Raw genomic sequence first — 12,624 nt, forward strand, 5'->3', positions numbered from 1 at the left:
TGTTCCCCGGGTCGTCCGGCTCCACCGCAGGGCACCATCACAGCCACCATCACCACCACGCACAGACGCGCACGCACCACTACAACCACGGCCATCACCATAGCAACCATCACCAGCAACAGAATGAGGCCGCGTCCTACCACAGCACCTCCGCGCTGCCGAGCGACGGCCTCCCCAAACGCATCGACCCTCCTCCTCAGAACACCACCTCCTCCTCATCTTCATCCTCCTCATCCTCAAACAACCCCACCTCCTCCACCTCCATCCCCTCATCCTCCTCCTCCTCGTCCTCCACTCCGCTCCAGCAGCAAGTGATTCCAGAACGACCTGGAGGAGGCGGCGGCGTCTCCGTGACGCGCCACCACTCTCAGCGTCACTCCCTCATCAGGATGGGCAGCGGGAGTGGCGCCGTGCCCCGCCACCACAGCTTCAACCAGCGAGGGCCGCAGCATGCTCACTTCCTCGCCAGGATGAACACTAACAACAGCAGCAACAACAGCGGTGGCCCCACCCCCGCCAACAGCAAGCAGCCGTCGGTGGCCAGCGCCTGCCTCACACGGCAACACAGCTACAGCGAGGGGCCGCACGCCCAGCGGGCAGCCGTCGTCCGGAGAACGGTGTCGCTCAAACCCCAGATCCCTCCTAAACCGCTCTTCCTGCCAAACACAGCCACGTCACCGGGCGCAGAGGCGGGAAAGTACAACTACTGAGGCTGCCGGGCACCGCGCCGACATGGCCGCTGCTGTCCTTAGACGCCTGCCGGGCTGGTGAGAGAGGATGAGAGGAGAGCGCCGATGGGCTGGAGACACAAAAGAGACCCAGAGCTTTTTGTCCCCATCGCTCCTCGTTACCACCCCTCAGCCGTGCTTGCTGCCCCGCCGCTGAGAGGACGCCGTCCGTCGCCACTCGAGCATCTCTGGCTCATTGAAAGGGGCGGGGCTCGAAACCAGCACGAACTACTAAACATTCCAAAGGCGGCTCGAGGTGGCTACAGAATTCCAGATTAATGCAGTTTTCTTCGGAGCACTTTGATGCGACATCCTGTCGTCGGGCCCGGATTTCATTCGCCAGGATCGTCAGCAAACCTGAACCCCGCAGCAGGGGCGGCTCCCGTCCCCGTGGGGGGCGCAGACTTGTGTTTTCAGCAGCACTCTGAGGACAGACCACCTCGGTCTTCTATACCATATTGGTATCTGCAGGTCGCCCAGCAGGTGTGATAACCGTCTCCACATCACTACAACGACCCTCTTGCATTAACGCCTGCTGAGCGTCACACCCAGACCCCCGCGGGTCGTTTCAGGCCCTGCACTCGTCTGAAGGGGGCGTGTTTTCTCTTCACCAGCTGAGCGCACACTGTGGAAACTTTAACAAAGTTTGCTCTTAAATTGGTGTTTCACCCAAATTACTGCCACGCTCATGCTCCCACTGACCTCCCAGGGTGTCCGGCGCCCACGAGGGCGGAGCAGAGGCAGACTCGTCACCTCAGCTATGCTCTGTAACCCCGCTCGAGGCTGGTGATGCGTTCAGGTACCTGTTAAACCTTTGAAATGTGAAAATGTGTGCAGGCATGCCCAGAGCCCAGAGTCTGGGAGAGGGGGCGTGGCCTGTTGTCTGCCGTGGCGGAGACATTTCAGTCGGACTTCAGTCTCACTCTGCACCTTCATTAAAAACTACATTTCCCAGCAGGCAGTGGGAACGTGAGGATTCTGTTGGTGGTAATTTGGGTGAAGGTCTGCTGGGAGGGTTTCCTCCCAGCTGAAGAACAGTGGATCAGCTGCTTTGTCTTTACCTCGGTGTTTGTTAGCGGCTCTGCCGGGTTCTGTTTCCGCCGCCGGGCTCAGGCAACACAGGTGAGACCGCAGAGCGGACCCTGCAGACCAGCGGGTGACGTGACGCCGGCTCTCCGTGTTGCCTCAGCGTGGATGCACCTGGATGCACTTTCAGGTCTGTTAGCATCATTGTCCACAGACGGATTCAGTTTCTGACTTGGGTGCTGAACACCTGCTTCATGTCACAAACCCTAAAGCTGCAGCTCTTTTAACTACACTGAGGCACAAACACTCAGAGCGCCACCAGTGAGCCGCACGGGCAGCGCCGCTAAACGAAGCAATAAATGTAAAAGAGATGATTCAGGACCTCTGCGCCTGCTCGTTCAGACCATAAAACACGAAGAGTTTCAGATACAAACACCAGTAATCTCGTCACATGTCCAAAAACAGCTGGCATCAACTTTCAAATCCAGTCATTCGAGCTTTGGCGTGGCGCTGCTACTACTTTATCTCATTTATGCCCAAATAGTTTGAGGGTTTCTGGCCCGCCTGGCTGTTTAGGGACAGCGCCGGGGTACATCAGGCAGTCGTACTAACCAGCACAAGTTTGAGACGTAGGCTTGAATGCAGAACACGCGGCTGTGACGTGTAGTCGTCTGAGCGAACTGACTGTCGCGTCATGCAGACGTGACTTCTCCCCGCGGTCCACAGCGGAGGACGAGCTCTGCACCAACACGATGCAACACGCAGCCGAGAGCGAGCCGCGGTGCGTGATGCGTTTGTTGAGGTTAAATAAAAGAGGCCAAAGCGCGATGGTTGCTGCTCACTGTACAGGGATTCATGCCACAGCGTTTGAGGCGCTTACATCATCCTCTTTCATCTCGCCTGATTCAAACAGTTTGAAATACTGTAGTCACTGCAGATTACAGCTGCTGTGGTCACTGAAGGAGGCTGCCGCAGGACTCGGAGGCTAAATTTACTGCCAATCCCACCCTCTGCTCTCAGCAGGGGATTCTGCAGAAAAAGAAACGGCGTTTAAAAACGAGCCGAACGGGAAGATTCGGGCGTTTGTGGCATCACTGCAGACGCACCTCTGTGAACACCGACCCGTTAGACACCGAGCGTTTCTCCAGGCACTGCTTTGGAGAGGATATCTGAGAGGTGTCATCCAGCCGTGACAGCTAACGTACACGTCAGGAAAAAGATTACGAACAAGGTTCAGTCAAACACTCAGACTGTCCTTAAACGCACCAACATGGAGAGTTTTCAGGTCTGGATTGTTAGAAATAATACAAAATAGAATAGAACTGTCCTTCCTCATGGCTCTGTGCCGACAGAGCAAACCTGTCGATACGCATTATTATTATTATTAATAAACAATAAGCCAAATTGTGTCTGTTTCTCTCTCTGTCAGCTGAATATCTTAAACAGAGCGACGGCTGTTTGAACCACAGACACGCCTGAACGCGTCGCCTCGGAAACTAAAACAACTTTTTTGCCTTTCGCATTCGTCCAATCGGTGGAAAAGGTAAAACACTGATTAATGGAAAACAGGGAGGGCTGCGTATAAACACCAAAGTGTCACATCGAGCTTTTTGTATTTGAATTTTCCTTCAGATGAAAATGCTGCTTTAATGTTTTGCTCAGAGTTCTGGTTCTGGTTCAGTTGGTAACAAATCCGTGGTCCTGCTAACGTGCCGTAGATAATTGGCTGAACGCTCCTTTAGACCTGCGGCGAGCCACTCCAACCTTCACACAGCACAAACACCACCTCAGAGTCTGTGAGCAGTGCTGAACTCTTCAATCTTCAAAGGTCCTTTATGAATGTTTCCACTGGGTGCTGCTAGGGGGCGCCGCAGAGCATAAAGACTTTGGCGTATTTTATAAAGGTTTTGTATGAGATGCACTTGTAACCTTGAAAATGATTTTGTTTATTCGTTTCGTGGTTCTCGTCCTCTGAAGTGCTGAGAGGAGCAGAGACGCTGTGGACTCACAGCGCCACCCGGTGGGCTACGCTGAAATGACAATGTAATAATGTCACACACTATTATGTTTACCTTACTGCTATTAATTAACAATGTGGATGACGGTGTAAATAAAGGCTACTGTGGAATAGTACTGGCAGCAGAGTGATTCTTCTTTGTGTGGACTCTTATTCTGAAAGGATGGGTGATTAGATTAGATTAGATTAGATTAGATTAGATTAGATTAGATGAAACTTTATTAATCCCTCGGGTGGGATGCCCGGCATTGTTCATAATGTCCAGCAGTTTCTTTAATGTCCTTTTCTCTGCCACTGTCACCAGAGTGTCCAGCTTCATGCCGACCACAGAGCTAGCCCTCCTGATCAGTTTCTCCAGCCTGGATGAGTCCTTCTTTGCTGTGCTGCTCCCCCAGCACACCACAGCATAGAAAAGTACTCCAGCAACCACCGACTGGTAAAACATCCTCAGGAGCTTCCTGCAGATGTTAAAAGACCTCAGCCTCCTGAGGAAGTACAGTCGGCTTTGGCCTTTTTTATACCGGTGCTGCGTGTTGCATGACCAGTCCAGTTTGTTGTCCACCCACAGGAAACTGTGCTGAAACACAGATATTATAAGTCAGAACACTTCCTGGTGGTTGATGTGCTGAATTGAGGGACACAGCAAACAGCCCAGTGAGGTTTGTGGGGACCTTAAATGCATCGTCTTCATTAGGGTTCAAAGTTCAAGAGTGGACCAAGGATTATTGGTTCCTTCATCACTGAGGAGGATGTCCTGCTGTAAATATATAGGTACTTAACTCTTTGGTTCACTGTCCACACACAGACTGTTGCATTGGTGTGTTTTGTTTACAGAGCAGTAACCACAGGCGTTATTACAGGCCCTGTTCCTGAGTGCACAACCTGGCCAAGGCTTTTTCTTGCAGCGCTCCCTGGAACAGAGCACAGCAGGACCTGAACTGTTTAATGTTTTATTCTCAGTCAGTTGGGTTGATGAACTGTGATGACTACAGTAAGCTTTGCATGGATATTTAAAGCAGGTCAGTGTTCTGGTTCTGAGGTCTTTTATCCTCTCAGTGTTTCAGTCTCCAGTCTGAGATATCTTTGGTCCTGCCGAGGATAAAGATGTCCTTGACAAAGTTCCTAAAACTGGGGAAAAGGAAGTGTTCTCCAGCAGCAGATGGTTTAAGTGAGCGGTGTGTTTGATATTCTGCGGTGTCGTCTGGTTCATTTCAATTCTGCCAAATTAATTAAAAGCATATGAATGAGTTTCTCACAGCTCTGGAGACAAACATCATCTGACTGTATGAAGGACTTCCTGCTTTCAGTTTTGGGTGTTTTACGTGTCCCGAATGCAGCTTCAGTGATCCTCGATGCGATGACCCTGAGACGGCGTGAGGACTCAAACCAGCTGTCAGGTGGTTTGTTGTAGCTGTTTGCAGAGGTGCTTGGAGGAGTAATGGCACTGTGACGATGTCCTGGATCACTGCTGATCACCTACTGCTGCGGTCAGTCGAACAGCACCATCAGCTGTGAAATTCAAACGGTGCACGGCGCGCTGTTCGATGACCACAATAAAATAACCGTTAAATAAAACGAAGGACATAAACGCTGACAAGCTGAAAGTCTGAACCCCGTCTGAGGATCCGAACAGGAAAACCATCCTGCACACCTCTGATGACTTCGCTTTATCCTTCCAGTAAGAGCCCGCCTCCAGGTCCAGGCGTCGTGGAGGTGCTGTGCTGCCATCTGCTGGTGAAAAGGTAGCAGGTCTTCTTACCTTGGGTTTCGTGAGGTAATATTAAAGAGAGGAAGGCTTTGATAAATGTAAAGACAGTGAAAGAAAAGCAGATTTTAAAGGCAGTGGACTCAGCAGCTCTCAGCACAGTCAGCTCAAATCATTCAGCACTTTTCTTTTTTCACTGTCGAATCGTGGGATTACCTGGATGATGATGAGGATGATGAACTGCAGTTTCCTGCCTTCATTTTTGCTGGTTTGAATCAAAGGAGCAAACCTGAGCTACAGTAAAACTTCAGACCACCTCTTTAAAGTCTCTTTGTGCTGGTTTAAGACAAAGGTCCGGCGTGTCCTCATCAGGACGGGATCTGTGCTGGGGTGTGGCGCTGGAGCCTCAGGTTTATATTTTTAAATGTTGGCTCTCACGTCATTTTACAGAGTAACGTGAAAGTAACATAACGAGTAGTATGACTGATGTCTGTACCTAATAAGTAACGTGCTGCATTCGTTTTAATAAAGTGTTCTGTGTAATATTGTAATTGATGTATCGTACTGAATGTAATCAACCAACACTGATCACAACAAAGAGACCTCGATAAGGAATCGAACTGAATCCCATCCGTGCTCACAGCGATGTTTCCGATCCAGAATCTGATCGGGTGTTCCTGCAGAGCATCAAACGTGCGTGTTCCCGTGGGTCAGGTCACGAACACGTTCAGATGTCAGCGCTGCCATGATGACGGCTGTGAGAGCTCCTAGGATTTCCTCTTCCTTCAGCTGCTGACTTCAGGCCTCTCTGTGCATGTGAGCCACTTTAACCTGCTTTTATTTTGAAATTATCAATTAAGTATTCATCCCTCCCTGCCCCTTTTTACCTGGCCTCTCCTCCCCCGGAGAGTCACGTGGTTACAGGTGTATACATATATACACCTGTAACTCAAACTTTCATCACATTCATTTCCTCTGCTCTGATTTCACGTCTCAGGCTGTGGGACAGGAAGCGTTCATGTTTCCATGGATCCAGCTGTCTCCTTAGAAACAAACAGCAGCACTGAGCGCGCTCAGAGCCTGCAGCAGAGAGCCCGGTTCATCAGATAACCTCCGTGGCATGGCTGTTATCTCTGACTGGGCTTGTAGGATTCACTGATCCAGCTAACGCAGAGCAAGCCTGGATATGTTGAACCTCCTCTGTAGCCACGCCTCCTGAGATAAAGTGGCGTTGTTACGATGTGGAAATCATGTAGATTTATTGTCTCACTCGAAATGATTTCTCACCAAATCCTTCTTTTTCTCATTTTAACCTTATTTGAAATGAAATTCATTGAGAAATCTGCTGTAATTAAAGGAAACTTGAGTTCATATCATGATGTAACCCTGAATTCCCTGATCTTTCTTTCCTCGTAGGCAGCGAACCCAAAGCAGACCTTCATGCTTTGTAACTCTGATGAGACCATAACCCATGTCTTACTCAGGATGACCACGTGGCCATGTATGCATGATGTTTCCATCCAGGCCCCGCCTCAGCAGGTCACCTCTGGGACTCCAGCACTCCGACAGCAGGCGCACACCAACCTGCTGACCAAATCCTTGCCTCCTTGTTGAAGAATGATTGTGGGAATTTAAACTGTGCTAAATTACTTGTTGACCTATAATCTGTCAGAAAAAGATCAACCATATCGCTCGTGAAGATTTTCTTTTCAGCCAGAAAGAGCATTCGTATCACGAAGTAGATGCTATGGTTTCCAGGAGAGATCAGGCCAAGAGGGCAGTTGTCACAAATACAAGATCACAGCTCTTTACACTGGGCTCAATGATGCACAGTCAAAAACAGCTTCTTTCTAGTATATGTAACCCCTTCATACATCTTCTTATCAAGATAAAAACTTGTCGTCCACCGCCGTCAGTCCGGTTCATGAACAGCTGCAGATGTTCGATCTCTGCCGGTGGGCAGCTCTCAGAGCTCAGGTGGAGCTTTTACACCCAGAAACACAAATGTCGTTCTGACTCTCCTGCTTTGTCTCAGCAGACACCAAACACTGACTGCCTGGTTTTCCTGAAAAGCAAGTCTACGTACATCTGTTTGACCAACGCTGTTTATAGGGCTTCGAAGCGTGATGTCACGGGAGGGGGCGTGACCGCCGAGGTGCCATTTTAGCAGGCCAAACAAAGGAGCAAAGCATCAGCAATGGTTCGTCCTTGCTGTGTTGGTCGTTAGATCGCACGATCGGGAAGCGAATAAGCTGGAAAATGGGCTCTGTTTTTATTCTTTCCCCACCTGGAAGCAACGTGAGGGAGCTCGTGTATCAGATGTTACCAAACGAAGGCGTTTGGTAACATCTGATACATCTGATACATCTGATAACATCTAGCCTGGATAGCAGCTGTGAGACGAGCTGATATCCAGTTCTCTACCATCCACAGATATCTGTTGGTGCTCCAGACGTTTTCATTCAGTTAAGTTCTAAATAAGTTCATATCACTCTTTATAGCATATTAGTTGCTAATTGTTTTTCATTATTGCAGCAAACCAGCCTATGAAATGGATGAAACAAATCCTGACTGGGTTCCAACGCTACACATGGGGCACTACGAAATCCCTGCTTCAAACCACATGCTACACACCACCATGCCAATCAGATTAGTTCTTCCATGTGAAGGTGAAGAGGTGACCCTTCTGGATAAGATGGTGAAGGTTTGCTGCATTTTGGTGAACATGTGCCCCAGTGTGGTAGTAAAACCAGGGAAAATGCTCTAGAAAGAGGTATTTAACCTGGACTCGCGGCGACAGTCGACGCGGGATTATTACTCCGAACTGGTGCAGTCTGTGCGAGCAGTGTGAGCTTGGTATTTGGCTAGCGTGTGGCTAATAGTGGATTTTTCCTCCTTCCTCCAGGAGAGGCGAGTGGAGGAGTGAGTTGGGGAGCACACACACTAGGGAGTTACAACACGGAACGCACTGGGAGCAAGGGACGTTGGACTTGCCTGTCTATTTCACTGTAAATAAACGCACTGCGTTTCTGTGAAGAAGAACTGCGCCTGGGTCCCTGTTTTCCATGACAATTGTAACTGATGTTCTACAAAGTGGTTTTAATTAAAATAGGCAAACATTTATTTCTTTATTCAACTTTTGAACTGTGGTACTTAGTAAGTACATATTCAGTAAATGCAAATTATTTACATGTCCCCCTAAATTAAAACATTATGGGTCATTCAGAACAGAACTATGCTTGGAGAAATATTTTCCCATCAGTTGATCCAACTCCTCCACAGTAGCAGGTGGAATCTTTTCTTTTCCCTGTCACTACAGATGGTCTGTTTATGTTTTAATCGAGAGCCTTTTTTTGGGCAGCTGAAGAGGAGAAGTCTATCTTATGGCCAACCTCTGGCTGTATCTTGGTCATATTACCAGGCAAAACCCAGTATGCAGGTTCATCTGTAACAGTCCTTGTGCCACAGATCCTCACTGTTGCTTCTACATTAAACAGAAGAGCAGCGACATGGCTGCAGGTCTCTGTGACTCCGGCCTTACAGGTGCAGCGGGCGGCTTCAACCTTCCCTGTGATGCTCACAGTGACCCATGGCTGCAATGCTGGTTCATTCAGTCTTTGAGAGTGCAGTAACACACACAGACAAAGTTCATTTAAAGACAAGAACTATGAGCCAAGGCCGACACAAATGTGTTTATCTACTTTCAAATCCATCCATCCATTCGCTTCTGCTTATCCTTTTCAGGGTCGCGGGGGGCGCTGGAGCCTATCCCAGCTGTCATAGGGCAAGAGGCGGGGTACACCCTGGACAGGTCGCCAGTCCGTCGCAGGGCCAACACACAGGGACAGACAACCATTCACACTCACATTCATTCGCACATTCACACCTAGTGGCAATTTGGATTAACCAATTAACCTATCCCCTCAAGCTGCATGTCTTTGGACGGTGGGAGGAAGCCGGAGTACCCGGAGGGAACCCACGCAAACACGGGGAGAACATGCAAACTCCACACAGAAAGACCCCGGCCTGATGGTGGAATTGAACTCAGGACCTTCTTGCTGTGTGGCAACAGTGCTAACCACCGTGCTGCCGTGCCACTGTACTTTCAAATCCATTTATCATAAATGTAACAAAGTGTTTACATGTGATTTTTTTATCTTTTTATGTGTCCATCTATACAACGCTGCATGTTGTATTCTAAATCTGCCTGTTTGTTTTTTTTAATCTGCCAGCAAAAAATGAACCTAAAGTATGTAATGCAAGGATGTCATCGCTTTCAAGAGGGAGAAAGCATAAAGTTCGACTTTTATGAATCACTTAATATGATAAGGAGATTCTGCAGGTCATTAATCGATGTATAAAACCAAAATAGAATATATTTTTACTTACACAGGACACAAACACGGAAGCAAGATGTATAATTAGGATTATTTATAATAAATATGAATTAATTAGTGCAATTTCTTTAACCATAGAGAATAACTAAATCCTTCAGGACAATGTCACATAAATGCACTGAACTCACTATGTTTTCCCTCTAACAGCCTCCACATGTTCTCACTGTAGTTTCCCCTCATGAATGAATTTATGCTGCACTAATCTGAATGTTCGGGGGGAATCAAACGCATTTTACTCGCAGTACTCGAGCTGACTTACCTTTGTTTGAATGACGGCGAATTCACAACATGGAGGCTTAAAAAAAGCCAAATCTTGTACCGATCCTTGGTGGATGTGCGCCTCCAGACATTTATAATTGCCAAATTTGTTCAACGTGTATGCGCTGACTCCACAGACAACGTACGAGAAGATATCAGTCTAAGTCAATAGCACTTGGTCTTCAGGGTTTCTACTCCACGGCCGTTATTTCACACGGGTCCACTTTTCCAGTGCACGCTATTTTTTGCAAGTACCATCTCTTTGCATCCGGACGCAACCTGTCTCTATAACATCCTTTTTCTTTTGAGCTGCTTGTAAGTGTGGTTGGTCACAATCTTCCTTCTAACACAGTGTGTTTGTTTGGATTCGTAGCCTGCTAAAAAGGTGCTGCGCTCCCACAATCCACTGCGGTGTGACATCAACTCCAAAGCCCTATTCTGAAACACCAGTCAATCCTAAACACCAGCTATTCTGAAACAGCAGTTCACCTGGGCAAACTGCCACCGCTGCTCTACCTCTACAAAGTGTAGATGAGTTAAAGTAAGGTTCAGGTCCAGATGAATGAAGATGGTGGGTTAAAAAAACAAATGGTGATATTTAAAATGGGGAATTCGATTAAGGAGAAAGAATTAACTCATGTTCAGCATGTTTCAGTCTGGATGTGTGCTCTGAGTCTCCTGTGAACTCTAACAGTGGGAAGTGAAAACAGGCTGTGGGCCTGTGGGGCTTCATGTTCATGAAGTTGAAAGTTTCCACCTGATTAAACACAGCAGTGACAAGACAAAGACGCAGCTGTGAGCAGTTTCCATCCACACATTGTGGCCATGAAGTCAACTAAACAGGAAAAAGAAATGTTGCTGGCGGCTCTGTAGAGATACATCTTTAATGCTTCCAACTAATGAGAGCTCATAATTAAAGCAAATGAAAGGTGATGTTTGAACTGTTGCTGGTCTCACCACTGAGTGTCAGTAAAGCACAGCAGCCTGACCTCAGCTTGGTACAGTAGGATTTTATTTTACTTTATGAACTTATTCCGTTTCTGTCAGGATAACTCCTGGTTACTTAAATAACATTTCTAAAACAGATTTCCCTCAGATGGGTTGACTTGAAGTATTAAAACAAACTTTACATCCATTCGATTAAATACATTTGATTTGTAGACGATCCTGAGAAGACTGTGGACTTTATATAAACGAGCGTGCAGCGAGTAGAGCCACGAGTGAGAAGGAAAGGTGGTGATGTGCTGAGGACGGCTCCAGCTGACTGACTCTGTGTGTTTGCATACGTGTCCTGCCTCTGCTCACAGCCCTTAAGAGGCCAGTGTTGATCAGTGTCTGTCCAGGCCTTTCAGAGACACTGACACGCCGGCAGCACAATGATGATGTCACTGACTCTACTGCTGGCCACCCTGGGGCTCCTTGTTCAGGGTGAGACTCTCTGTGAGCGCGTGGCTTCAGCGTGAACACTGAAACCAGCAGCAGTGACCTTCTTCCATCTGTTCTCCATCTTCTGTTTGGATGCTGATCATCTTTCTCCACGCTGGATTTGTCTCAGTAACCCTTCTCCTCTTTTCCCTCTTTTCCAGGTTTATCAGGACAAATCATCGTGACTCAGTCTCCTGGAGCTCAGTCTGTGGTTGCAGGGCAGTCTGTCTCCATCACATGTAGAACCAGTACAAGTGTTTACAGTAATTACTATAAGAAAAACCTGCTTTCCTGGTACCTCCAGAAACCTGGAGGAGCTCCTAAACTCCTGATTTATCAAGCTACATCTCGTCAGTCTGGAGTTTCAGATCGTTTCAGTGGAAGTGGATCTGGTACTGTCTACACTCTGAGCATCAGAGGAGTCCAGGCTGAAGATTCAGGAGTTTATTACTGTCAGAGCGTCGTATGGTGGAACAATCAAGACGTGTTCACACAGCGTAACAGCGTAGTACAAAAACCTCCCTTAGTCAGGCTGACACAGTTCAATGGACACACACCAATGTAAGATGCACACATCAGCAGCATTAATGTGCACAGCTTAGTTTCCCACTGACATACTGATTTTTACATAATTATGACCCCAAATTCCTGAACATCAGGACGATTCCCAAGATAAACACAGCAGACGTTTTCCATGAGTAAGATTAGTAAAGTCTGTGCTGCTTCAAACATGTGGAAATGACACCACACAGGCGTGTCTCAAAGCACTGTTATCGTGTTTTCTGATGGTCTATATGAATGCACCAACAACATCAGCAGTGAAAGTAATCTAATATGAATGTGTCTGCGCAGACTCTCTGGATGACCGAGAGTCTGCGCAGACACATGTTGGTCTAAGCAGCTGGAAAGAAAGCGACACACTTCTTTAAGTTTCATCCGTGAAGCTTCATCAGTTCTAAACCAAATGGTGTGAGTCCCACCGTGTAACAGGAAAATACCTCCAGTGTGTTTCACTGGTCAGCCTTACACAACATGGGAGGAGCATAGCTATGACGTACATTCAAGCCT

At 47.8% G+C, this 12,624-nt stretch overlaps 1 protein-coding gene across 5 annotated transcripts in view; it reads left to right on the forward strand.

Annotated features, from left to right (window-relative positions):
- Positions 1–3,887, forward strand: part of LOC113015379 (semaphorin-6D-like) — a 94,075-nt gene extending 90,188 nt beyond the window's left edge. For all 5 annotated transcript variants that reach the window (XM_080295714.1, XM_080295717.1, XM_080295715.1 and 2 more), the window contains one exon: positions 1–3,887. This exon is cut by the window's left edge and continues 493 nt beyond it. In XM_080295714.1, coding sequence (XP_080151840.1) covers positions 1–710 — 710 coding nt within the window. In that variant the 3' untranslated portion in view covers positions 711–3,887.
- Positions 3,888–12,624: the final 8,737 nt, after the last annotated feature.

The sequence above is a fragment of the Astatotilapia calliptera genome, chromosome 22 (assembly GCF_964374335.1).
Source record: "Astatotilapia calliptera chromosome 22, fAstCal68.1, whole genome shotgun sequence".
Classification (NCBI taxonomy): domain Eukaryota; kingdom Metazoa; phylum Chordata; class Actinopteri; order Cichliformes; family Cichlidae; genus Astatotilapia; species Astatotilapia calliptera.